Source organism: Phragmites australis, chromosome 16 (genome assembly GCF_958298935.1).
Source record: "Phragmites australis chromosome 16, lpPhrAust1.1, whole genome shotgun sequence".
NCBI lineage: Eukaryota > Viridiplantae > Streptophyta > Magnoliopsida > Poales > Poaceae > Phragmites > Phragmites australis.
This window is the reverse complement of record NC_084936.1, coordinates 13,697,970-13,724,117: the sequence shown is the minus strand read 5'-3', so window position 1 is coordinate 13,724,117 and position 26,148 is coordinate 13,697,970. Positions and strand designations below refer to the sequence as shown.

General features: G+C 45.3%; 2 protein-coding genes across 3 annotated transcripts in view; both read left to right on the top strand.

Moving 5' to 3' along the window:
* The first annotated feature begins 5,149 nt into the window (after nucleotides 1-5,149).
* Nucleotides 5,150-11,983, top strand: LOC133895072 (FAM10 family protein At4g22670-like). The gene is made up of 6 exons (XM_062335272.1): nucleotides 5,150-5,197; nucleotides 11,038-11,125; nucleotides 11,225-11,305; nucleotides 11,418-11,482; nucleotides 11,652-11,771; nucleotides 11,879-11,983. The coding sequence occupies exons 1-6, from the start codon at nucleotides 5,150-5,152 to the stop codon at nucleotides 11,981-11,983; spliced, it is 507 nt and encodes a 168-aa protein (XP_062191256.1).
* LOC133895493 (exocyst complex component SEC8-like) overlaps nucleotides 11,892-26,148 on the top strand; it is a 26,760-nt gene continuing 12,503 nt past the window's right edge. Inside the window, exons 1-8 of one of the 2 annotated variants that reach the window (XM_062335838.1) lie at nucleotides 11,892-12,315; nucleotides 12,416-12,628; nucleotides 12,749-12,922; nucleotides 15,109-15,213; nucleotides 16,055-16,164; nucleotides 16,437-16,610; nucleotides 23,371-23,506; nucleotides 23,597-23,703. In XM_062335838.1, the coding sequence (XP_062191822.1) occupies nucleotides 12,268-12,315; nucleotides 12,416-12,628; nucleotides 12,749-12,922; nucleotides 15,109-15,213; nucleotides 16,055-16,164; nucleotides 16,437-16,610; nucleotides 23,371-23,506; nucleotides 23,597-23,703 (1,067 nt within the window). In that variant the 5' untranslated portion in view covers nucleotides 11,892-12,267. The remainder of the gene's footprint in view (nucleotides 12,316-12,415; nucleotides 12,629-12,748; nucleotides 12,923-15,108; nucleotides 15,214-16,054; nucleotides 16,165-16,436; nucleotides 16,611-23,370; nucleotides 23,507-23,596; nucleotides 23,704-26,148) is intronic. The other variant, XM_062335839.1, reaches the window with a different exon arrangement.

Genomic DNA, 26,148 nt, shown 5'->3' with positions numbered 1-26,148 from the left:
TTAGACCATACACAATATGTCATTTTCTGTTTTTGGTACTAAGTACTAGTTAAGCCCTCGACTGTCTACCCGAAGACAGTCTAAAAATGTAACAAATTGAGCAAAGCTCATATTGTCTTCGGGTCGAGAAAAGCTTTTCTCCTCCCTAGGTGCGCGTATGGGGTGAAGGATCCGAGAAGCGACTTATCCCATTGTCGAACATTAGGATGCACGGGAAGACAAGGAAAAAAAAGACTTCCTAGGAAATATGATCTTTATTATTATGAAGGTACTCTTAGTACTTACACTTGGGACTTATAGAGCTAATTGATGACCCACGAGCTATTGTAGACCTAATATCTTAAACATAAATTACACAGACTAGACTAAACCGATATCACTTTGAGGTTAGCATCAGCGTTGCTACATTCGTTCCGAACTAGTCGTGGAACCAACTCCCTGGGTTTCTAGGTTTGAATCTCGAGGCATTGTGGTCGCGGTTACTACTAAGGCTTCTCATTCATCTTGATCCTTGAGCTCTTGGGTTCCTTGCTGGATCGGTGTTGAGACACCATATCGAGGCTCCTCTTGTCACAATGGAGACCTGCCTTAGGGCAACCCCATCTGGTAAAGATCCCTTCAGGTCCCGGGATATTTATGCACTGGTAAGCATAGTGCAAGGTGGCCATGAACATGGCAAAAGTTGGCCATCCCAAGATGGCATTGTGTGCCATCTCGAATTTGACCACATCAAACAGAATCTTTTCTGTCTAGAAGTTTCCATGCTTCCCTAAGGTGACAAGGAGCGATATTTAGCCAATATGTGTGGCCGAGGATCTGGGTACTATGCCATGGAAAGCATGTGTAACCGACTTGATGGCATGTTCTGTGTAGAATCTTCAACCATATTGTCATGATCCACACGGACAGCGCTAGCTGTTAATGATTGGTGAACCACTGATTCTACAAACTTGTAGAAAAGATAGGGGATGCTTTGAGTAGACGAATCAAAAGAGCACATAGAGGGGTTTTTATACAAGTTCAGATCTCCCTTAGGATAATAGCCATATGTCATATCTGTCTTGTATTGATCTCTGAGACTGTTACAAGAGGGGTGCGTAGCTAGCCTAGATAGATATAACCTAGTCAACAACTTCCTTGCATGTAGTAGGAGAAGATCTAGCTGTGATAGGCTTGGTTGATATAGAGCTTCCACAGGCGTGTAATGGCTTGATGAGCTTGTGTCTTGCCTTCTAATGACTTGTCCTCCGTAGGGTCTCGAGGCTCCGTATATATAAAGGGGAATCGTACGTCCTCTAGAGTCTTCCTTCCTGTTCTTAGAGATAAACTTCCATATTTATAAGATATCCTGGGTACCTACAGGAAGTTTCCATTCTTCCAAGGATCCCTTTCCAGAGATAAAGATATACTCTAAGGATAACAGAAAACCCTAGGGTGTCCAGATGTGGTAGTTACACACTAGTCATTGTCTTGTTCAATGCCTCTTTTTGGTGGCAACCCTGGTGGTAGTTCATCAGGAAACACGTCATCATAACCCTGTAAGAGATCCAACACAACACTCGGTAAAGTAGAGGGTAAGTCGTTAGTTGATAAAAGGCATTCCTTGTACAGGAGTACAAAGAACATGGCATTGGGTTCTCTAAATTCTTTTATATTCCCTTTCCTAGCCATCATCACTAATCCCTCTTTTCCCGTATCTTGGTATTTTGCGGCTGTGGAGTTTTATTTAGCATTGGTTTCACTTGCTCACTATGTTTGTGGTCCTCACTCAAGTGTTTCTTGCTCTCTCGCTATTTCTTTTTCAGATCATCCATCATTATCTCCTCTGGTGTTAAAGGAAGCAAAGTGATATGCTCCCCTTTATACATAAAAGCAAGGGTAAGGCTCGGCAACTAATCTGAACATCACGATCATATAACCAAGGTTGCCCCAAAAGTAACTGGCATGCTTGCATTGGAACCACATCACACTCCACCAGATCTTGGTATTTTCCAATTGAGAATTCGATGGTCACAATATTGTTCACTTGTAGTGGTCCAGAATCATTAATCCATTACATCTTATATGGGGCAAGATGACGGTGTTGCTTTAGTCCCAATTGTTCTACCAATTCTAAACTTGCAATGTTATTGCAACTGCCATTATCAACAATAATCCCATATACCTTGCTCTTGATGGTGCCTCGAGTGTGAAATAGGTTACGTCACTGAAAATTCTCTCCTTTCAAAACATGAACACCAAGCACACAACAATAGATAAAGCAATTGTTATCTCCATCATCCGCCTCTAGCTCACTCTTAGATTCCCATTCTCCTAGTTCATTAAAAAAGTATGTTTCTTCTGTTAGGGCACTCAGAGGCAATGTGCCCACACCCTTGGCACTTATGGCACTTAATTTCTTGGCTACGAGATGTGGATGCCTACTTAATTTCCATAAATCGACTTACCTCATCGCTTGAATCATCACCAAAAAGTTCATCATCAAAATTGACCCGATCGATCACCGGCACGCTAGGAATAGGGGTAAAGTTGTCGTAGAACCCCACATCTAAAAAACTGATTCTCAACGAAGGCTTGGGTGACACCAATGACATATTTTGTGTAGATTCTTCAACGCCTATTATCATGATCCCCACGGACGGCTCTAGCTATCGATGATTTGTGAAAAGTTAATTTAACGAACTTGTTGAAGAGGTAGGGGATGCTTTGAGTAGATGAATCAAGGAGAACACACGGGGGTTTTATAAATGTTCGGGACTCATTGAGGATAATAACCCTATGTCATATTTATCTTGTATTGATCTGAGCCTATTACAAGAGGGTATGTGGCTAGCCTAGATGGATCTAAACCTAGTTAATGACTTCCTTACTCGGCTTTGGGTGTCTTCTGGCTTTTCAAAAGGTTTGAGCAACTTTTTCAACTTCTAATGGCTCTTGTTCGACTCTTTTCTGCAAGGCCCCCTAGCTTTGTATATATATGGGTGTATCATACATCCTCTGGAGTCCTTCCTCACATTCTTGGAGATAAACCTTCCTATTTACAATATGTCCTGGGTACCTACAGGTAGTTCATCTAAGGATCCCCTTTCTTGAGATAGAGATATGCCCCAAGAATTATAGGAAATTCTAGGATGCACGGATATGGTAACTATCTAGTATTCATCATCATTGTTAATAGAACATTATCTACAATGTTTAGGGTTGTGTTGAAAAATAATTTTAAAAAGTGGGAAGAATGTTTACCTCATATTGAGTTTGCGTATAATCGTTCAATGCATCATTCTACTACAAAGATGTGCCCATTTCAGATCGTTTATGGTCTCGTACATCGTGCTCCAATTGATTTATTACCTATTCCATCTTCAGAGAAGGTAAATTATGATGCTAAGCAACATGCTGAATTGATCTTAAAAATGCATGAGACCACTAAAAAAAATATAGAGCACAAGAATGCCATGTATAAACTCATCATCAATCAAGGAAGAAAACATGTTACTTTTGACCCAGGTGATCTTGTTTGGTTGCATTTGAGAAGGATAGATTTCCTTATTAGAGAAAGTCTAAATTGATGCATTGAGCCGATGATCCTTTTAAAGTTATTGAGAAGATTATTGATAATACATACAAGCTTGAGTTACCTGTAGATTTTGGGGTTAGTCCCACTTTTAATGTTACATATTTAAAACCATATTTAGGAGAAGAAGAAGAGTTACCATCGAGGTCGACTTCAATTCAAGAAGAGGAGGATGATGAGGACATCACCCCTGCGGATACATGCACTACAAGTAATCCTCCAGAACCGTTTGTTGTCGGGCCATTGCAAGGTCCTATAACACGACCTCGTGCACATCAATTAAATCATGAGGTTAGCTTGATCCCCTATGCTCGCATCCATATGTATGGGGATGGAATGCTACTAACTAACTCTGAGTCCCAAACAATTTGGAAACCAAGACAAGTTGGATTCCAAGTCAATTACTACTCAGTTTCCAAATTCATTTTGAATTGAACAAATAGCTGTGCAACGAAAGGAAGATATCTCTTTCATACCGAGTCTAATGGAAGTGTTTAGCCATAGGTTGGAAAGATTACACTGTGATCTTTCCAATTGATCCAGCCCCATCAATAGATTCCTCGTGAGTGACTCGAAAACCTTAGAATGAGTCAACATTATAACAAATAGAGTTAGACTCAGATTTGTTTCCTTAGTTTGTTTTGCAATGTCTAGGGGTTTGCATGCCCATAAATAGAGACCAAGTGTGGCCAGAATAATCGAGTTTTATTGAAGCATAGTGATACCGAGGCAGCCCGATCTTCTTGGGAAGAGCCAATGATAAAAGATGTGAAGTAGACGATGTCGCTAGCTGAACACTCGCACCAATGTACGAACCCTCAACTCTTCGGAATATGCCCAACACACACCTATAGATGATCATCGTGAGACCACAAGTGACGATTGCCATGTCCCCAATTCCCAGCGGAACGACAACTTGACCTTGGATTGCAGAACGATAAACAATGATTGCCTAATTCTCTCTCAGCTGTCCTCGCATGAACACTGGTATGAAAGAATAAGCAATAGCTATGTTTCAATCTTATGCATAAAGTGGTCTGCCCTCTATGGGTCGTGAACTCTACTATATATACTACGCGGCTTCGGAAGGCCGCATGGGCACCGGAGGGGCGACTCGAAGGGGTCCGCAGCCTCCGGGGATAAGGCCTCCTGTTGAGTTCAGAGGTCGAAGGCTCTGGGGTACTTGATGTAGCTCTGAGTCTTCGGAAGGTCATGTACGAGCTGGAGAGGTGGCCCGAAGGGATTCGTAGCCTCGGGGATGGGGCCTCCTATCGAGTCCGGAGGCCGAAGGCTCTGGAGGAACCTTTGATAGCGACCGCCAACCATTATCCTCAGGCTGGTCTATTTTCCCCCAATAGTACCCCCTCATTCTCTAGCCTCGATGCTTGGAGGGGTGAGAGGATGTAGAGGAAAACCAACTCTAGCCTAGGTTTGTAACAAGAATGCCCAAAGGCCATTTCCTGTCCCTGAGGAGTTTTTCGGCGGGAACTACGGGCGTTGATAGTGAAGCTCAATGATGATGGTGCATTGGTGATGGCGGCACACCCTAGGGTTATGCTGAGGTTGGAGGTGGAGATGGCGTCAAAGTCGGAGTTGAAGACCGAAGACATATCAGCAGATGAGGTACGTTCCAGAGCTTGTTGGAGTTGGAGTATGTGGTATCGGTACTCAAGGCCGGAGGGTCGTTGGTGGAGGTGATGCGCTCTGGGGTCTGTGCCGAGGCTGATTTAGATTCTTTGGACTTTTTTGGTGATAGGTCTTCTCGCCATTTGAGTTTTTCAAAGTGGGGGATTACGTGTGGGATCGGGGAATCCCCACATTTGCCAGTTTGAGGACGGTAAGATGGGACATGTCACTGGCGTGTTTCTGACTCGATAATGCGTGGGTTCATCTAGGGTCTTGCACCCACGCCCCTGGCAGGCACCGAAAGGAATCTAGATCATTAATGAGATGGGACATTCATGCAAGAAAATGAGGCATTGCCGTGGGATGTTGCCATGTGTTGGTGGAACGACCGGGATATGGCCACAGCCCCCCAAAGATTAATGAGGGATGCCACAGAGCAATGTCACGTTGGTTCTGCTTCTCTTCCTAGGCATACGTGGTCGCTCGACCTAGGTATAAAGCGGGGGTCATCCGGCTGGATCTATCACTGCCCCACGAGCGAGCACTTAACTTGACTTTGAATATGGCATCGTCTTCCTACCCATCCTCTTCAGAGCATCGATGATCTCGACTGCTTCTACTGGTCTTGGGCTGTTTCAGCCACCGGTGGACGTCCGGCTTCCATCCCTGTGGGGTAGATAGCTGCCTGTTGCCCCTTCCCAACCACCGGTTTGGGAGACCATGCCTATCGAGATCATCGATATTTCCGATGATGATGTGGAGATCAACTAGGATCTCTTGCAGAGGGAGAGTGACAAGGAGGAGCGAACTTCGGCAGCGAGGACTGAGAAGAAGCAGGAGGACGACCCAATGGTGGCCCCTTCGGTTTCTTCCTCGTCTTCTGATAGCTTGGGGGTCGGCTACTGCATCAACTTCCGTAGTGGTAGGCCGCGGATGAGGTGTATACGCCGCTCCATGCGCGACCCCTACCGGGATCCGTAGGAGGCGAAGGTGGCCTTCAGGGGTGCTTCGTGGACATCCCTGTTCTGCCGTACGACTATGGCCCTGTCACGGGTCATAGTTGTCTTTTGCCACCTTGTACTCTTTCTCCCCCTGGTTTGCTCTCTCAGGGTTTGTCTCCTCTGCAGCGGCCTTTGTACTGTTTGCTTCTTTGTACGCGTCCTCCGGATGCACGATTTGTTTAATAATATAATTTGGATCTTTGGGGGCGATTATATCTCTTTTTGGGCCGAAGTGTAAGGGGATCCTTCGCGCAGAGGACCGCTTGTCCATGTGCCTTCGTGCTTCAAGCCGCGCTTCTTCGTCCCCTTCGTAGGCGATGGCTAATTTTTTGGATGTCTGACGTACCGAGCCTTCGCATAGATCATTGATGGTTTTGTTCCTTCTGGGGGAGAGGTGGGCCTCAGGAATCTGGCGGTGGTAGATACACAGGTTAACTAAGGAGGGCCGGGTGAAGCGGTAGTGACCTCGTCGGTTCTGGTTATCGCGTACTCCTTAGGCTCGGCGCTGGTAGTGCCTTCTTCCAAATTTGTTCCAGATTTTTGACCTAGCGAAGCCCATCTGGATCCTTTGGAGACAAGGTCCGGAGGTGGTCTTCGACCCTTCAAGTCCTTAGCTGCTGCCCAACTCCGTAGGTAATCCACTAGGAGCCTGGTGACAGCTTTCGGAGGCGAAGCTGAAGGCTAGATGGGAGAGGTGGTCCTCGGCCCCCTCGGCCCTTAGGCGCTGCCTGACTCTGGAGGTAATCCACCCGGAGCCTGGCGACAGCGTGTCGGAGACGAACCCGAAGGCCAGACGGGAGAGGTGGTCCTCGACCCCCTCATCCCTTTGCCGCTGCCCTGCTCTTGCAATAACCAGCTGGGGATACCATACTATTTCCTATTACCACATGTGTTTGAGTCATGCGGGCCATACCACTACCTGTGGGGAGGGGGATTCATATCCCTTTGGTTTGTTGGCTGCGCCTGTCGAGGTGCTTGCCTTCAAGATGCCGGGGGATTTTGTCCGATAGGTTTTTTGAAGCCTCTTCATCTGGCAGAGGTTTTGTAAGACTCCATCTTGCGGAGGTTTTGGAGGTCTCTCCATTTTGGCAGAGCTTTTGCAAGACTATTTGGCGGAGATTTTTGTAAGATGCTCTGCCTTGCAGAGGCTTTCGAAAGTCTCTCTGTTTTTGCCAGAGTCTTTGCAAGACTCTCTGTCTTGTAGAGGTTTTGGGAGTTTTTCCGTTCTGGTGGAGGTTTTGCAAGATTGTTTGGCGGAGTTTTTTGTAAGACGCTCAGCCTCGCGGAGGTTTTCGGAAGTCTCTCTATTTTTGCCAAAGCTTTTGCAAGAGTGTTTGGCAGAGGTTTTCGTAAGACGCTCCGCCTCGCGGAGGTTTTCGAAAGTCTCTCCATTTTGCCAGAGCTTTTGCAAGACTGTTTGCCCGGTTCAAACAGTACCTTCTTCCTTTTCTTGTTTGCTTTCTCAGCATTGTACTTCGCCTTCTTCTCAATTTCTTCTTTTGTTTTCAAATGTAATTTCTTGACATAGTCAGCTCGCTTTGACGCTTCTATATTTACTTGGTGTTGATTTGGAAGTGGCAGCAAATCAAGCGGCATAATCGGTTTAAAACCATACACCACCTCAAAAGGACACATCTGAGTAGTGGAGTGCACAACCCGGTTATAAACGAATTCCACGTGCAGCAAACAGTTCTCCCACTCTCTTAGATTCTTCTTAATTATGGTCCTTAGCAGTGTTGAAAGTGTGCGGTTCACCACCTCTGTTTGACCATCAGTTTGGAGATGACAAGTTGTGTTCAATAACATCTTCGTCCCCAACTTACCCCAAAGTGTCTTCCAAAAATAGCTCATGAACTTCACATCACGATCTGACACAATGGTACGTGGCACACCATGCAACCTCATGATCTCCCTGAAAAATAAGTTAGCAACATGCAACGCATGTTGTTGTTGCGGTTATGGGGCTGTCATTCATTGTAAGCGTCAGCACGGAAATCATCATCGATGGAGAGCTCAGCGTCGTCAGCCCAGCTACGTGCACCATGCATATGTGTAGCAGCATTATGAATGCATATGTTAACACCTCCTCCTTGGGCGTCGTTAAAAACACCGTTGCCTCGACCATGCCCGGAAGCAACAAGACGCGCCGTTGCATCTTGCTACACTGCCAAATGATGAGCTAGTTGCTGTCGTCATTCCTCATCCATGCGAATAGCGCGCTCCTCCTCGGTCTCAGTGTGCTAAATAGCTTGAGGCCCGTGTACACTTGTGTCGTCAGCTCGTAGACCCACACGCACATGGAGATTTGCAAACATAGCGTGCAACTCTTCGAAGCTGTTGTTGATTTCTGTATGTAGTTGTGTGACCTCCTCCCCGAGTATGTTCAATCCAGTCTGAACTTCCCCGAGCAATGCCTTTGGAAAGTCCATGTACAGCTGCATATGACCTTTAGACACCATGTGATAACCTTTTTCTCCCACGCATCCATTAGCTCTTCTTTGTCTATGTGCCAACAAACAATGCAGCTCTTCTTCCTCTTATGCATCATATTGATCCAAATACCTAAGCACACGTAAATTACAAGATCGGGGTAGTATAAAATTCTCCTTGAAATGAATGATATGGTCATTAAGAAACAAGTTCACCTGATCTTGTATTTTCTTGGCACATGCTCTTGTAATTGGTCCAGTTGGCAACTCGATGCGTATATCTTGATGAGTAGGTGACGGTGAAGAATGTGTCGTAAGGTTATCCTCATCAGCAAGAGGGGGGGGGGGGGAGCCCCCGACGCTTGGACGATACGATGGCCTTGGTGATGACGCCACCGTAGACTATGCCCTGTGCAAGGGCTCCTCAGGACAACGCTGAGGATGCGGGGTTGTCTCGAAGCACCTACCTGTCCGGTGCTGGACTAGTTTCCTTCTGGGCGTATAGTTGGGGGTTCGCCAACTAGCGCTTGGGACGTGAGGGCCTCCAGCGCCCCTACTGCATGGTCTACTATGCAGACCTCGTGTTGGGTCTCGGAACTCCCGGACTCCGTCTCGGTGTCCCATGCCTAGAGCACACTAGCTTCATCTGGGTGGTACCCCATGACAAATATCTCACAGCGGCGGGGGTCATCGGAACGGGACTCAGCGGTTGCCATGGATCCGGCCATGGCCAACCTGATCAAGCTTTTCAAACTTGATGAAACGACGAAAACACGTCCCCTACCTGGCGCACCAAATGTCGAGGGTTAGTCCCTAATAGTGATTTTAGGGTATGTTGGACTGTGAGTGCGTGAATAGTGTTTTAAGAATCGATGTGTGAACGTACAATGGACTCAGAGACATAGGGAGTTATATAGGTTCAGGCCTCACAGAGGATAATAGCTCTACGTCATGTGTGTTGTGTTATGGAGGATCTCAATTAGTTACAGAGGTAGTTCTAGCTGGCTGCCAGACTTGATCTTTTCTTCTTTACAAACGGGATCCTCATCCTTTTATATAGTAGGGAGGAGGAGAACATACGTGTGGATCCAAACAAAAGACCCTGCTCATTCTAATATCTAGCCTAAGCTATCATTACGGAGGACCGTCCCCGACCACTTGCTTAATTGGCATGCTGACAACGTCCTGTCCGTTGTACGACGCCACGTCAACTTGCAAAAGTCCTACTCTGTAGCATTTAATGCTACGAGATGGGACAAAACCCTTCTGCACCGTCCATGACTTCGTCTACTGGAGTTGACGCCCGAGGAAGAAAAACACTTGAGTCGATGTGAATAAATGCGATTGGATAGGTTGTGTCAGATCCGATCCTGCGACCAGTGAGGCCGGTCGCGGGTTAATGTGATGGCGCAGAGAGATTGGTCACGTACATCTCATACTGGTCATGGAAACCATATCCTGGTCGCACGACCGACTAGTTTTAGGAAATATACGCCTCTAGTCGTTATATCGCTTGCGAGGCATGTTTGCCAGAGTAACCCTTTACTCAATACACCGACAATTACTATATATGGTTGCTAAAGTTAAATGGTTGACAAGCGTAAACATTACTCTCTCTTTTGCATTTTTTTCATTTCCAAGTATTATTCTGGCTCCTGCTTTGTCCTAATCCATGCCGTGGGGACCATGTTCGCCTACAGGGCCGAAGGGGTTCTATTTAGGTAGAGAGAGATGAGTGGAGGAGAGAGAGAAGTGGAGGTGAGAGCAATCTCCCACCTCTTGATCTTTTGGATCTTTTATATAGGTGAGGGGGAGAGGTGAAATTTCATCTTCAACCCTTGATGGTGTTCAAATATTACAAGGTGTCTCTTGGGCCCTTTACATAAGTTACCTTTTTAGTGGACCTCTTTGTAGACTTGAGCGAATCCCCTAACACATGCTATGATCAACGTGTAGGACAAGATCTAGATGATGAGAATGAAATGGAGTTGCATTCGTGCTATGACCAGGGATTGTTGCTACTGTTTGTACCGATTTTTTTAATCGTTCAAGCTAAATTTGAGCAGTTCAGTAATCGACTTTGGAAATTATATACTATCATATGTCCACCTGTAACATGTACTAAACAAATATCCAACTACAAATATCCCATCAGCTAAACTTTAGTGATGTCCAATTGCTATTGAAGTACCTCCTATTCTATTTTTTGGTTTTATTATATCACTATGCTTAGCAACAGGCTACACGACGCACCAACGGCACGTAATTTTCTAGTTAATTCTCTAGGCACCAACATGTGGAATTCTAAGTCTCGTCTACTCATGATCGTGATGGCCTGATTAGTTGTACAAACTACAAAGGAAATGTAGAGTTGATTGAGCTGTTAAGTCCGTTTTTGCTATGGCAGATGGGAGGTTGTTCAGTTGAGGTGACTGAAGAAAATCGTGATGCCTCACAAGAAGCAAAAGGCAAGGCTATGGAAGCAACGTCAAAAGGTACTCTTGTTTTTCCTCCTCGATCCTTTTCTGGGCTTATTGCGATCTGGATTATGTTTGATTCTCCAATTTGTGGCATTACTTGTCTTGTAATCACAGGAAAGCTCGAATATGCTGTTGAACATCTTACCAAAGCAATACTGTTGGATCCATTCTCAGCAATCATGTATGGTACTAGAGGTAATTGGTAGGCATTTTATGCTCCATAAATACCAAATGTTACCACCTATGCATGATGCATTACTCATCTAACGAGTACTAATCATGTTGTGGAATTCTTATGCTTATCCAGCATCTGTGTTTATAAAAATGAAGAAACCACTTCCTGCAATTCGTGATGCAAATGCTGCTCTAGAGGTGATACATTTATCTCATCTTGTATTTCATTTTCTTCTCAAGCAAAATGCTATGTTGCATGGGCTTAGAAGATGTCAAGAGGCAGAGTTAAAACCTAGAAAAATTAAGAAATCATCTATTGATAATATTGGACGCTATGTGCCTAACCTTCATTTGTGTGCTCCCCCAGATTAACCCAGACTCTGCAAAAGGCTATAAAATAGAACTCGTGGAACGGCTTATGCCCATGCTTGGAAAATGGGAGGAAGCTGCTCGTGATCTGCACACAGCACCAAACACGGGTTTAGTGGTAAGGCGTGTGTGCGTTTTTACTGAAAAAATCTCGCCGTGCCATCAAATCACGATATTTTTCCTTCAAAAAATCAAAGCACGATATTTACCGCACTATGCCACCAGTATAAGAAATTGGAAACTCGGTCCGTCGCTCGCACCCCGTTCCTCTCCTCCCTTGCCCGACTCCGGCACTCCGCTCTCCCGCACGAAACAGGTTACCAGACCTAGATTACCCGGCGACGGCGGCCCGGGTCGCGGCCAGCTCGACCTCCCTCCACCTGATCTTCCCGTCCCTGTTAATCTCCTGTCCGTGTGCCACTCGTCCGTGAAACCAAGGTGTAGAACCAGTGGCCGCCCCACAACATTCCAAGGCATATCATTATCTTTTTATCGGTGATCCCAGATCCTAATACTTCCTTCTCACCCCTCCCGACCCAACCTCCAAGTCCAAACCGCACAACCACCTCAGATCTCGCACCTTCCCCGCGCGGCCGCTCCTCACCGCCGGGACGATGAGCCGCGGCATCTTCGAAGGCCTCCCCATTCCGGCCGACAAATCCGTAAGTTCTCCCTCTTCCCTTCCCTACCGTCGTCCCTCGTTCAGGATGCTGACCCGGAATTGTTGTTGGAAATCCCAATTTCCCGCGTCTGGGGGTGCAGTACCTGAAGGAAGGGCTGTCGCGGATCGACGAGGGGTGGGCGGCGGCACGTTTCGACTCGCTGCCGCACGTCGTGCACATCCTGACCTCCAAGGACCGCGAGGGCGAGATCCAGTTCCTCAAGGAGCAGAGCGACCTCATCGAGGATGTCGTTGACGAGGTTGTGCATGCTTACCACCACGGCTTCAACAAGGCCATCCAGAACTACTCTCAGGTCCGGTCCGGCCCACCTACCGTCGCATTTTGTTTTATTTCACTGGCAAAACCTTCGTTCATGTCCAATTTATGTCAACATGCTGAGTGGAGTTGTTGTGTTTATGTGTCGCGATGGCAGATCCTGCGGTTGTTCAGTGAGTCTGCGGAGAGCATCACCGGACTCAAGGGGGAGATGGCGGAGGCCAAAAAGATGCTTGGCAGGAAGAACAAGCACCTTGGGCAGCTGTGGTACCGGTCCCTCACGCTGCGCCATGTGCTCTCCCTTTTGGATCAGGTCGAGGATGTCGCCAAGGTCAGTGCATAAGCTTCATTCTTTCCAACTGTGTGCTCTTGGCGACAAGCTTATGTTATATGGGATTTGGACACTGATTGTCATAAATATCTTGTTCAGTTGCTATAGGCGAAACTGATATAATTTATAGACTTAGATTTAAACTAAACAAGTGATTTTTTAACTAAAAGAAACATTTTAATATTTTCATGGAACATGTAAAAATGGGCTAGTTTCAACCATAAATGCCATCCTAGCTGACCAACATAATAAAACATTTTTTCGAAACATGTTAAATAAAGTGCAGCATATACATACCACCTTCTGAAAAGCCATTTAGGACCTTGGATAATGTTGTTTGGAAGAACCGTAGTTTGTTGGGTCAATCTAATGCTCGACTATATTTTGCTTCCTACGTTCAATCAGTTTATTTGATCACTATGCGATCGACTGCTGAATTATTTTTATTGACTCATGATGACCTATTTGTCATCCTTGCTACAGCTTGTTACTGTTTCGAACAGGCAAAATTGGATGTTCTTTAGTAGTAGTACCACTACCAAATATGTCACTGTTCATATGGCAGCAGCATCATGCCAACATGAATCACAATTCATTCCGATAAATTCCTTAACCTGGTGCTGTTCACAAATTTGCTAAGCCACAACATTGTCATAAACTAAGTGCATTGCAGTGCACTCAGCTACACTTCGACGTTTAGTGCTACCTTGGAATTGATACTCAAATTTAACACCTCAATCAATCATTCATAGGTTAGTTACAAATGAAGCACACAAACTCAAACTTTTCAATTAACACCGGAATTTGTACATTTCTCAATTGAATGTTACATGATTAAACACAACCATTCTCTAATGTGGTTATCCATTTGTTAAAAGAAAAAATATTTGATGTGACAATATGCAACAGAGAAATGAGCTACAATTGAACTTAAATGTTACGGCTAAACCAAATCGGAACCATTCACACAAAAATGACACAATTAACAAAAGCTCAGCTTTCCATCATTGCGTGAATCACATAGCCAAGGTCGGGAAACACTAAAGTCATGGATGAGATGGTAGAGAGATAAGGTGGTGAGATGGTGGCTTAAATCATTGTATGCACAAGTCTGATCATGGAAGAGTGCAACACCTTCAATTCTTCCAAGCTTTTCGAACTCCTCAGATCCTTTTGATTGGTGGGCTGCTGTCACCAAACATCCATGTTGCTAATAGCTCAAGCATGTAGTCCATAATTGAAAGAACAAAATCCATCAGAGGGCATGGTATTCGTTCGCAGCAAAACAAACCATAATCAGCCAAGCGAAGTTCATGTGTATGGTAGAGGATTTGGCCTTGGTGCCCATGTCGTGTCGATGACCAGGGCAAGGGTTTGAGGACAACGGGGACAAGCTTGCGGCGAGCTCAGCGCTTTCCCATTGCAAGGATAGTAAAAATGTGGTAACGAGGGCCTACCGACAATGGCGGCGAGCACAGGAAGCTTGAAACACTAGCTCCCAAAATGGAGCGGAGATTGAAATCTGGAGAGGATGTGATTGGGGACCTAGGGGTGAGCCAGTGAGGAGCATGCCCTAGAGTGGGAAGGTTATTTTTCACAAAACTGTATGAGTCAATGGGGGAGATTGCCTGCCTGAACAAGGAGCCTTAGATCGGGTTCGGATGGATGTCCTATGATATTTGCACCTTTTCACCAAATAATTGTATGCACAAAAAAATTCCCCTAATTAGGTTAAGTACTTTTTTGTGAAAATTTCCCCTAAAAAGCTTAGAGATGGGCTCGGGCTTGGTTTGAGTAATCTAAAAAACTTCACTTCAATGTAAAATTTTATATAGAAGCACTACTAAAGCTTGACCTCGGCTTGAAAAAGTAGAGTAACTTTACTTTAATATAAAGCCCTATAGAACAGCTCGGCCAAAGCTCAAGCTTAGCTTGAAAATGTGGGAGGTAAACATGTGGGAGGTAAACTTATGGGGAAAAAGTCAAGAACAAGTAGCTTGACCTCGTGAGCTAGTGTTTGAGGCCTGAGCTCGGCTCGTTTGGACTGGTATATGTATCTAATTTCTGACCTTTGCGGTCCTATATACTTATACTATTTACCTCTTTGTGTCCACTTCCAACCTTAACATTCTTTATATTCCAAACTTGAGGGAGTTATTCCATCTCTAACACAAAGTATCTGACAGGTTCCTGCTCGAATCGAAAACTTGATGGCAGAGAAGCAGCTATATGCTGCAGTGCAGTTGCATGTCCAATCAATCCTGATGCTGGAGCGAGAAGGCCTTCAAGCGGTTAGTCTCAACATCCAATCATGATTTTTTTTCGTACTTTAGTGTTCTGAAAATTTGTGCTAAGATTACGATGTGTTTAGCTTGCATGTTCCTTGTAGTTAAGATGGTCATCTGTTGTATGTTCTGCAATAATCCATTAGAATGCTAAACTACACTTGTCCTGCATTGCATTGTTAATTGGCTTACAAGTATCTAATGGCTATTACTTTAGCTCAATAGGTTCAGGGAGATTTTATGTTCAGGGCGAATTTGGCTCCTGGGCACTCAACTTAGCAAATGCCCAGGAGCAAAATTTGCTGTAAAGGTGTGTTTCACATTTGCGAGAGCCAAATATGTGGTGCCTATTATGCTGAGTGTGCTGGGTACCTAGCTAGTCATAGCAGTGACGAACATGTTAAGAATTGCAATTATTGAAGTTAGTAAGCTAGTATAGATGAGAATTTTATTAACTTTCCGTGACGACTGGATAGATAGAGCCTGATTTACCAAAATCTCATATGGATGGGTAGATATTCTAACTCATGGTTTAATTTGATAAGCTTATCTTAATGAGTTTGTTCAAACTTTAGCTCAGCACCATTGTGTGGTGATTAAATCATTAAATAGATTTAACTTTCAAATTATGATATCTTGACTTCTTGATATGGCGCACACTTTTTTCCAAAGTGATGATGGAACATATTTCAGAGGTTTATTAGTTAAGGTCGTTATTCTACGCCGTTTGGGTTTTGTTGTCCTTCTACATGTGGTCTGTAGTTCAAGACAACTGTTTTTCCTATCATGAGCTTGCACATATTCTTCTTTCACCATAGCAATATCACAAGCTAACAGAATTTTAAAGGTAGGTGCTCTTCAAGATGTTCGTTCTGATCTAACAAAGCTGCGAGGTGTACTGTTTTACAAAATTTTGGAAGAACTGCATGGCCATTTGTACAACAATGGAGAATATAGGTAAGATTTGCTCTCTTTTAGTCGCTTTGATGATGTCAGTTGTTTCTTTAGACTGTAGCCATCTTACTTCTTATTTTGTATAGTTGCTTGCTATAACACATTCACTTCATTATAATGGTGTCAGCACTGGTGACTATCTGTTCTGCACTGAAAATCTCCTTTTAATGTAACTTCTTGTTAATTCGTTTGGTAATGATTAAAATTATGCATCAAGCGACTATTTCCTGCAATTCCATCATCGGTCAGTTCATTTCCAAGATTTTCTCTTGCAGCTCGGTGACTATAAGCATGGTTGACAGTGAGGAAGTACCAACTTCTCTAGCTACTGGTCGCTTAGTAAATAGCATGCAACCACTTTCGAGGAGAACTAGGTCAATTAAAGGCGATAATCACATTGGTGGACTGGTCACTGCAGATGGGTTTCCAAAAACTAGTTCTGTTGGAGGGTATGTTCAACTCCCTATTCTGCCTCCAATTAATTGGGATAATGTATCTATCCATCTCAAAAGCATAAAATAAAAAAATGATGACTTTTCATGACTTGATCCTGTTCCCAAAGGTTTCAATGAATTTCTCCCTCTGGTGGTTTCCTAGAATGGATGCAGCAAAAACATTTTAACTTTGACCAACAACCAGCAATATCTTATGGATGTTATGTTTAGACTGGCCATATGAAGGTACATTTATATTTATCTTGAAAAGTGCTTTCATAGTATCACGATTTTCTTAAGCTATAAAAGTATATTACAATGAAAATTTATGATCGAAGTTGTCTTTTGGAGATCTTGTGAAATGTCCAAAAGTGCATGACAACTTTTTGTTAGTTACTGGAGGTATCTATGGTTAGTTTACGAATACATGCATGATATGAATAGAACTATGCTTCAAAGTGATGCTTCTTAAAGGTGATTAATTGTAACAGCCCAATTTTCGACATAAAAAATATTCTATTACAAAAGAAAATAAAAGAGAATAGGATAATCTAAAATCTAAACAAGTATATATACATATAAGTATATATACATATAAGTACACACACCAACAACAACAACAACAACAACAACAAAGCCTTTCAGTCCCAAACAAGTTGGGGTAGGCTAGAGATGAAACCCATAAGATCTTGCAAGTCTAGTCATGGCTCTGGCATGTAGATAGCTAACTTCCACGCACCCCTGTCCATGGCTAGTTCTTTGGTGATATTCCAGTCCTTCAGATTCCTCTTTACAGACTCCTCCCATGTCAAGTTTGGTCTACCTCGACCTCTCTTGACATTATCCGCACGCTTTATTCTTCCGCTATGTATAGACGCTTCTGAGGGCCTGCGTTGTATATGCCCAAACCATCTCAAACGATGTTGGACAAGCTTATCTTCAATTGGTACTACACCAACTCTATCACGTATGTCATCATTCCGAACCCGATCCTTTCTTGTGTGGCCACACATCCATCTCAGCATGCGCATCTCCGCTACACTCAACCATTGGACATGTTGCTTTTTAGTTGGCCAACATTCTGCGCCATACAACATCGCAGGTCTAATTGCCGTCCTATAGAACCTGCCTTTTAGCTTCTGTGGTACTCTCTTGTCGCAGAGGACGCCGGAAGCTTGGCACCACTTCATCCATCCGGCTTTGATTCGATGGCTCACATCTTCATCGATTTCACCATCCTTCTGCAGCATCGACCCCAAATATCGAAATGTATCTTTCTGAGGTATCACTTGCCCGTCAAGGCAAACCTCATCCTCCTCGTGCCTAGTAGTACTAAAATCGCACCTCATGTACTCAGTTTTAGTTCTACTAAGCCTAAAACCCTTCGACTCCAAGGTCTGTCTCTACAGCTCCAACTTTCCATTTACCCCCGTCCGACTATCGTCGACTAGCACCACATCATCTGCAAAGAGCATACACTATGGGATATCACCTTGTATATCCCTTGTGACCTCATCCATCACCAAAGCAAAAAGATAAGGGCTCAAAGCTGACCCTTGGTGCAGTCCTATTCTAATTGGAAAATCATTGGTGTCACCATTGCTTGTCCGAACACTTGTCACAACATTATCGTACATATCCTTGATAAGGGTAATATACTTTGTTGGGACTTTGTGCTTCTCCAAGGCCCACCACATAACATTCCGCAGTATCTTATCGTAGGCCTTTTCTAAGTCAATGAACACCATATGCAAGTCCTTCTTTTGCTCCTTGTATCTCTCCATAAGTTGTCGTACCAAGAAGATAGCTTCCATGGTCGACCTCCCAGGCATGAAACCAAACTGATTTTTGGTCACGCTTGTCATTCTTCGTAAGCGGTGTTCAATGACTCTCTCCCATAGCTTCATCGTATGGCTCATCAGATTAATCCCACGGTAATTAGTACAACTTTAAATATCCCTCTTATTCTTGAAGATTGGTACTAATATACTCCGCCTCCATTTTTCGGGTATCTTGTTTGCCCAAAAAATGAGGTTGAAAAGCTTAGTTAGCCATACAATTGCTATGTCTCCAAGGCATCTCCACACCTCAATAGGGATACCATCAGGGCCCATTGCCTTGCCTCCTTTCATCCTTTTTAAAGCCTCCTTGATCTCAAACTCCTGAATCCTTCGTACAAAACGCCTGTTGGCATCATCAAAGCAGTCGTCCAGCTCAATGGAAGAGCTCTCACCTCCTCCATTGAACAGCTGGTCGAAGTACTCTCGCCATTTATTCTTAATCTCATCTTCCTTCACCAGAAGTCGATCTGTCCCATCCTTGATGCATTTGACTTGGTTGACATCCCTCGTCTTCCTCTCACGGATCTTGGCCATCTTATAGATGTCCCTTTCCCCTTCCTTCGTGTTTAACCGCTGATAGAGGTCCTCATACGCCCGATCTCTTGCTTCACTCACTGCTCGCTTTGCGGTCTTCTTCGCCACCTTGTACTTTTCTACGTTGTCAACACTCTTGTCCAAGTGTAGGCGTTTGAAACATTCTTTCTTCTCCTTGATAGCCTTCTGGACATCCTCGTTCCACCACCAGGTATCTTTCGCTTCGCTTCTACTTCCCCTCGTCACCCCAAACTCCTCGGAAGCCACCTTCCGAATGCAAGTCGCCATCTTTATCCACGTATTGTTTGCATCACCTCCTTCCTCCCAAGAGCCCTCCTTAATTACCCTCTCCTTGAAAGCTTGAGCCGCTTCCCCCCTGAGCTTCCACCACTTCGTTTTAGCGACTTTAGCGCGCTTATCCCGCTGGACACGTATCCGGAAGCGGAAGTCAGCCACCAAAAGCTTATGTTGAGGGACAACACTCTCTCCAGATATCACCTTACAATCTAGGCAAGCACGCCTGTCTTCTCTTCTCGAGAGGACGAAATCGATCTGGCTAGAGTGTTGGCCACTACTAAAGGTCACTAGATGGGATTCCCTTTTTTTAAAGAGGGTGTTAGCTACGATCATGTCATAGGCTAGAGCAAAGCTTAAGACATCCTCTCCTTCTTGATTCTGCTTCCATAACCAAAGCTCCCATGCACCCCCTCGAAACCTGTGTTAGATGTACCCACGTGGCCATTGAGGTCTCCTCCTATGATATTAATTTTGTTTGCAAATGTTTGATATATATATATATATTTGTCGATTGTGGAGTTGCTTGAATACATACATATATATATATATATATATGTATATAATTACGTGCTTAATAGTATAATATATATGCACCATATATACATATACATTGTATAAGTAACTGCATGTAGAAGTACATGAAAGAGAAAAGAAAAAGAAAAGGAACTCTTGTTGGAAGCCCTGGGTTGAAACCATTTCTAGCCTAGCTCACCTCCTTTGTCTTTCCGTGGCCTGCTCGCTTTCCCCCTTTGGTCCGTAGCCGTCCTTCTGCTCAGGCCAATTGATCAAAAGCCGTAGCCCAATTCTTCCTTCTTGGCTCGCTCTCACCTCCCCCTCTCTTCTCAATCTAAGTCGCACCGAACTCAAACTCCCCCCCCCCCCCTTTGCGCACTTGGGCCAAATTTGCCTCGACGGCCTAACTCGGCCGCACCGACTTGAGCTGCATCACCCATCCCTTTGAGCAGTTGCATCACAGGCCCACTGGTCAGGCATGTCTTCTTCCTCTAGTCGAGCACTGTGTCCTGTTCGATTTTAACTTGACAGCAGCCCCACAGAGTCAAATCCGAGTCGTAATCAAAGGGAGGATCTTCTAGAATGTCTCGAAGGAGTTCGTCTTTGTTCCTTTACCAATTCCACATGATATACCCAAGGATTTGGTGTTCAGAAACGACGGACTCGAGCTCTATTCGAACTCCATTGCCACCGGGCTTTAAAAACCCTAGGTGAATCAAACTCGAACTCTACCTCATTCCTGGCTATAAAAGGCGCCTAGGGCAACCCCCCTATGCATCCGATCGTTTTCCCCAAACTATTATCATGGATATGACGCTGGATACCCCTGTCCACGATGCTCAAAAACCCTAGCCACCACAAATTGTCGCCCATGCCTTGTGGAGCTCCTCGATGCCCAAGGCCTCCTGCTGTGTCGGAGAGGAAACATGTGAGATGTCCACCGTAGGATTTGAGTTTTGCTGTCCGGATTAGATCAAAAACATATTCCTTCGATGCGTTGGCTGTCGGATCACCTACCTGTGATTCCGATTTAATGAGACCAAGATCTAGCCCCTGACATCTCAGCAGGGTCATGTCATCACTTTCCAGCCTATGTGGCAGTGCCACCTCAGCGCAGATGTTAACGTGTCCTGTCTAGTCAGTTGCCCAGTCAACATTCTCTTTTATTTTATTTTAATGTGCTGCTGATGTCATATAAGTCTTCTGCTGACACAATAAAACATGTTTTATAGTAGTAAAATAATTTCAATAATTCTGTTAATTAGAATTTAATTTTTTAAAGGTTGTTAGATGTTTATTTTTATTAAAATAAATCTGGTAAATAATTTTCAGTGATAGCTTAATTCTAATAAATCTTCTAAATAGTTAATAAATAATAAATAATTTGAGAACAATTTCAATAACGTTTCTCTTTCATAAATAAATGATTATTAAATCTATTTAATGTTTTCTTTAGTTAAATAATTCCAATAGATATGTTTTCTGGTATAAAATAATTTTTCTAAATAGGATTAGTCTGATAATAAGTTTAATAATGTTTATTAATTCTGTTTAATGTTTTTATATAGTTTAATAATCCAAGTAAATGCTAATAACTTTTAGAGAAACCCTAGAAAGTCCCAGAAAATCATAGGCTGCTCCAAAAAAATCTAGAAAAAATTCTAATCACATAATTTCATCTATAGTTAATCTTTTTGTCTTATCTTAATCTTTCAGAAGTCATAACTTATCAACTGTAGCCTCGATTTGACCTGTTCTTTCTCCAAAATTCCCGGAAAAATGTGATCTTGTGTGTGATGCTGATTGTTGTGTGCTATTTGGTTCTTTTTGGATCTTGGGGTTTATGTGTTGCTTTTTTTGGTTATGTTCGCGAGCAGATACCAATGTTTTGAAGGAGCTAGAAGGGCTTCAGGACCAAACATTTGAAGACCCAACTGAGTTTTGTGTTGGCAAGTTGTGTCCTTGACCATGTTGATCCCAATTTTTAAAATATTTTGTTTGACAAACATGCATGCTAATAATATTACTAGGAATAGCCATGGTTTTGATTATGGAAGAGTAGATGATGCTTAGCCTTGCTTTGACATGACGGTGATCATGATAAGGACTCAACTGAATATTATAATGATCATATGCAATTATGATAAAAAAAAGATAATCTAATTTGTGTAGCGACATTGAATTAGGATTTGAGTAAATAGTTGGATGAGACCGGTACAGGTTGTATGGTTGGGTTTGTGGTAGACTTGCTCAAATCTAAGGACCGGTTTGTGGAGCGCTCATTTTGAGTTAACAGTACAATGACAAGCGTAGTATGGAATGGATCTAGCTGATTAATTTGCTTTACTCTCAGCATGGTGGAGACCATTTGGTGGTACGGGGAATAGAAGGGTGTACTTCCTGGGATCCGTAAGGCGCAAGAGGGGGCTTTCAAAGTAGAGGGTGTACTCTCGCGGTGGTAAAATCTCAGCGGGTAGACACATGTTGAGAGGGGTTTTGTAAAAGTTTTGTAGTGGTTTTCTGGCCGCACACCTCCGAAGTGTATAAGTGTCTAGCTAACACGGGCAGAATGGAAATCATGATTTGTGGGTAAAGTGTACAACCTCTGCAGAGTGTGAAACTGTATATCCAGCCGTGCTCACAGTTAAGAACGATGAGGAACCCTCATATGATTAGAACTTGCTAGTAGTGGATAGCTTGATCAACCATTGATGGTGGGAATCATAGTTAAGGTGTTGGTCAATCACAGTGGTGGAAACCGTGGTTTAGGTGATTTTGATAGTTGGTCAATCTTGGCGATGGGAGTCATGGTTGAGGTGTTGGTTGGTCAACTTTGGTGGTGAAAATCTTTGTTGAGGTGGTCAGTTGGTGGTTAAGTCAAGATGGTTGGAATCTTGAGTTGTTTATTTACTTTACTCCACTTAATCAATCACTCGCTTTTCAATTGTTTTGAAATAAATGATGTTTTATGCAAAAGAGCCATATGCCATATTATTGTTCAAGCTTTCATATGCATACTTTTCCTCACAACTTGCGGAGTATGCGGAGTACGACATGTACTCACACTTGCTATAACCAAACCACACTAAATTGGGAAAGATTTCGAAAACTTCATGGAAGAAGGTGCATTCTAGGGAGGTATTATCTGTCGATTGCTTGTGGAGTTACCAGTGAAGATGAAGGCTACGCTTAGGATCTGTTACAGTTGTTTGATTCTTTAATCCTTAAAGGTCTCTTTTGTAAGCCGATTTACTCGATTAAGTAATGGATATTGTTGTGTTATCATCAATGAAGTCACTATATGTTGGGACCGTTCACTAGGCTTAGCACATAGCAAGGATTGGACTGTTTCTTGGTCTGATCTCGACATTAATCTTCAGAACACTTCAGTTCACATCTAGTGAATCTCTCGGAACAATATCATGCCTATGAAGATTATAAACATAAGCTTTTGCATGATCCTTGTTTCTATGAATTATGCTATGAATTTTGTATCATTTGTATTAGAATCAATAAATTGTAGCCCTATTCTTAAATGAATGGAACACATTGACAACTAGTGTGTTCTGATTTTGTTTTCATATTTTCAGCTTTTCATTTGATGGCCCAGATGATGATGGTAGCTTAGACATGCATGAAAGTGATGGACGTAGTCGGAAGGACTCCAAAAGTATTTCTCGTGAAATCCCAGTTTTTCTTTCCTGTGCTACACCAGATGAGTTCCTTGTATGGCTTATTCTGTTTCTCAGTACATGGTGGTGTATTTTTTGATCATATTGCTTCACTTATATTTACTTGTTCTGAATGCTTTTTTAGGAATCAATGATCAAGGCAGATGCTCCCCTCAATGTGAAATACCTGAGAACATTGGTGCAGTGCTTATCCATGCTTGGAAAGGTTGCAGCTGCTGGAGCTGTGATATGGTACTTCTCATTATATTGTATTTTCTATTTTTTTATGCTGAATAAGCTCTGTATTTATCCCAAATTGGTTTTCATACAAATATACTGGATAAACGTCTTTCTTCCATAGGACAATACAATCTTTATTTGTTACTGAATCCATGGAAATATGTACAAAGATTTAAAGTTTCGTAGAAGTCCATTTTATATTCTGTTGAAAGGGAGGTCATAGAAAAATAGTTCTAGTACCAGAACAAGCTCCTCTTCCCCTTCTAAAAATATAATTAGAACTATCTGATACGTCGGCATTAGGACTATGACAAGAACATCTTGTTTTCTGGCATTAGAAAGATTGCTTTTGAGCTCCAGTTTGTGGTTTAGAGTGTTAGCAAGGTGATTAGGCAGGTCCTAGTTTAGGCAGGTCCCCTGGCATGCGGCTCCCTATAGCATGCAGCCGCACGCTGCTTGCCTGCCTTGTGTGGTGTATTAGATTAGGCAAGGATCCTTGATTGATTGGCACTGATTCTATTAGCCAAATCGGTTCCTTGCCTATATATATGTGTGAGTTTTGCCTCTGCCATTATCAATCTATTATTCCAGGCTATACACTCTTTCATGGTATCACGAGTCCGGGTTCTCACCCGAATTCTTCTTTCGCTGCCATAGCCGCGCGCCTCCCCCTTGGCTGCGCCTCCCCCCATGGCCGGGTCTACCACCCCTCCTGCTCCCGCGGCTGACGCCGCTGCCTCCGCCGCCGAGGCCGCCCGGGCTCGCGAGGCCGAGCTCAAGCGTCTCGACGATGCTCGCCTCGCGCGCCAAGCTGCTCGCGACGCCGCCTTGGCTCGCGCTCTCGAGGCGGAACAGGAGGCCGCCGCAGCAACCACCGAGCGCGACGCGGCCGCCGCTCGCGTTCGCGATGCCCTTGCCCGTGCCGCCAGCGCGCGTGCCGCCGCTGCAGCCGCCGAGGAGCTCGAGGGCCCCCCCCCCCCCGTCAACGATGACGACGACGGCGCCTCCATCGCCTCCCACCAGACGGCCCACGTCCCCGACGTTCACGCCGCCATGCTTCTCCACGAGGCTGCCGCCGTGCTCAACCTCCACACTCAGGCCGCAGGCATCCAGAACATTCGGAGCTTGATCCTGACCGTTCTCGACGCCACCTCCGGCCCCTACACACGCTGGCGCGAGCAATTCCTGCTCACCGTCGGCCGCTTCTCCCTTCAGGACCACGTCCTCCGCGACGCCCCTCCTGTGGACAGTCCCGACTGGGTGCGGATGGACTGTGTCGTCCGTTCTTGGCTCGACGGCACGATCGCCCCCGACCTCGCCGAGATCGTCATGGGACGCGGTGGCAGCGCTCGCGCTGCCTGGCTGGCCATCGAGGACCAGTTCCTCGGCAACCGCGAGACCCGCGCGCTGCACCTCGACGCCTAGTTCCGCCACTTCTGCCAAGGTGACCTCTCCATCACCGATTACTGCAGGAAGTTCAAGAGCATGGCGGACGCTCTTATCTATCTCGGGGAGACCGCACACTGGTGCTGAACGTGCTCCGCGGTCTCAACGAGAACTTCGCCGACATCGGCCGCCCCTTCCCGTCCTTCCTCGACGTCCGTAACGATCTCCTTCTCGAGGAGATCACCGCCGCCAACCGGGCGACCACCCAACCCACTGCCCTCGTCGCCGCAGGGACCAGCATCACCCCCAAACCTCCCTCTGCTCCGCGCCCGCCCGTCCCGCCGCACCCATCCTCCAAGTCCGGGGGTGGCACTGGTGGCGGCCATGGGAACAGGGGCGGCCGGGGGGGGGGGGCGTCACCCCCTGTTCTGTCTGCAGGTCCACCCGCCGCACAGCCACGTGCGGCTTTGACGACGCCAGGCGCTGCCTCCTCGGCGCCCCTGGTCACGGTTGATTGCCTGCCAACCTTGGCCGGCCCTCCCGTGACCACCCCATCGCCCCAGCTTGTCCTGGCTGGCTCCCAGCCGGTGCTGGCCGACCGCCAGCCGACCCTGGCCAGTCCCCAGCCAGTGCTGGGCGGCCGCCAGCCGGTCCTGGCCGCTTCTTCACCTGCGCTGGACGCCCTCCAGCCTCCTGCGCCACTCCTGGAGCCAGCCACGGCCGGCCCATCGGCAGCACCGCCGGCTGCCAGCCCCTTGGCGGCGCCAGCACCTGCGCCAGTACCTGCGCCGGGCCCGGCGCGGCCTCTGCTGGTGTACTCTCGCCGCCCGCGCCCTGCACCGATCGTCGCTCCGCCCGTCACATCGCCCCTGCCCAAGGGTGCTGTGCCGGTTCGTCCCATCACGAACCAGCATCCCATGACGACGCGGGCGAAGCTCGGCTACCGACAGCCGGCACTGTTCCACGCAGCGCCCCAGTCCCCCGTGCCGAAGACCTTTCGTAGCGCCCTCGCCGATCCAAACTGGCGGGCGGCTATGGAAGAAGAACATACTGCCCTCCTGCAGAACCACA

What these genes read in the sequence shown, in the direction of transcription:
- LOC133895072 (XM_062335272.1), top strand. Translation starts at nt 5,150, where the DNA reads ATGGCGTCAAAGTCGGAGTTGAAGACCGAAGACATATCAGCAGATGAG. An exon ending in AATCATGTATGGTACTAGAG is followed by an intron (nt 11,306 to 11,417) that starts GTAATTGGTAGG and finishes ATGCTTATCCAG; the next exon opens with CATCTGTGTTTATAAAAATG. An exon ending in CACCAAACACGGGTTTAGTG is followed by an intron (nt 11,772 to 11,878) that starts GTAAGGCGTGTG and finishes CTATGCCACCAG; the next exon opens with TATAAGAAATTGGAAACTCG.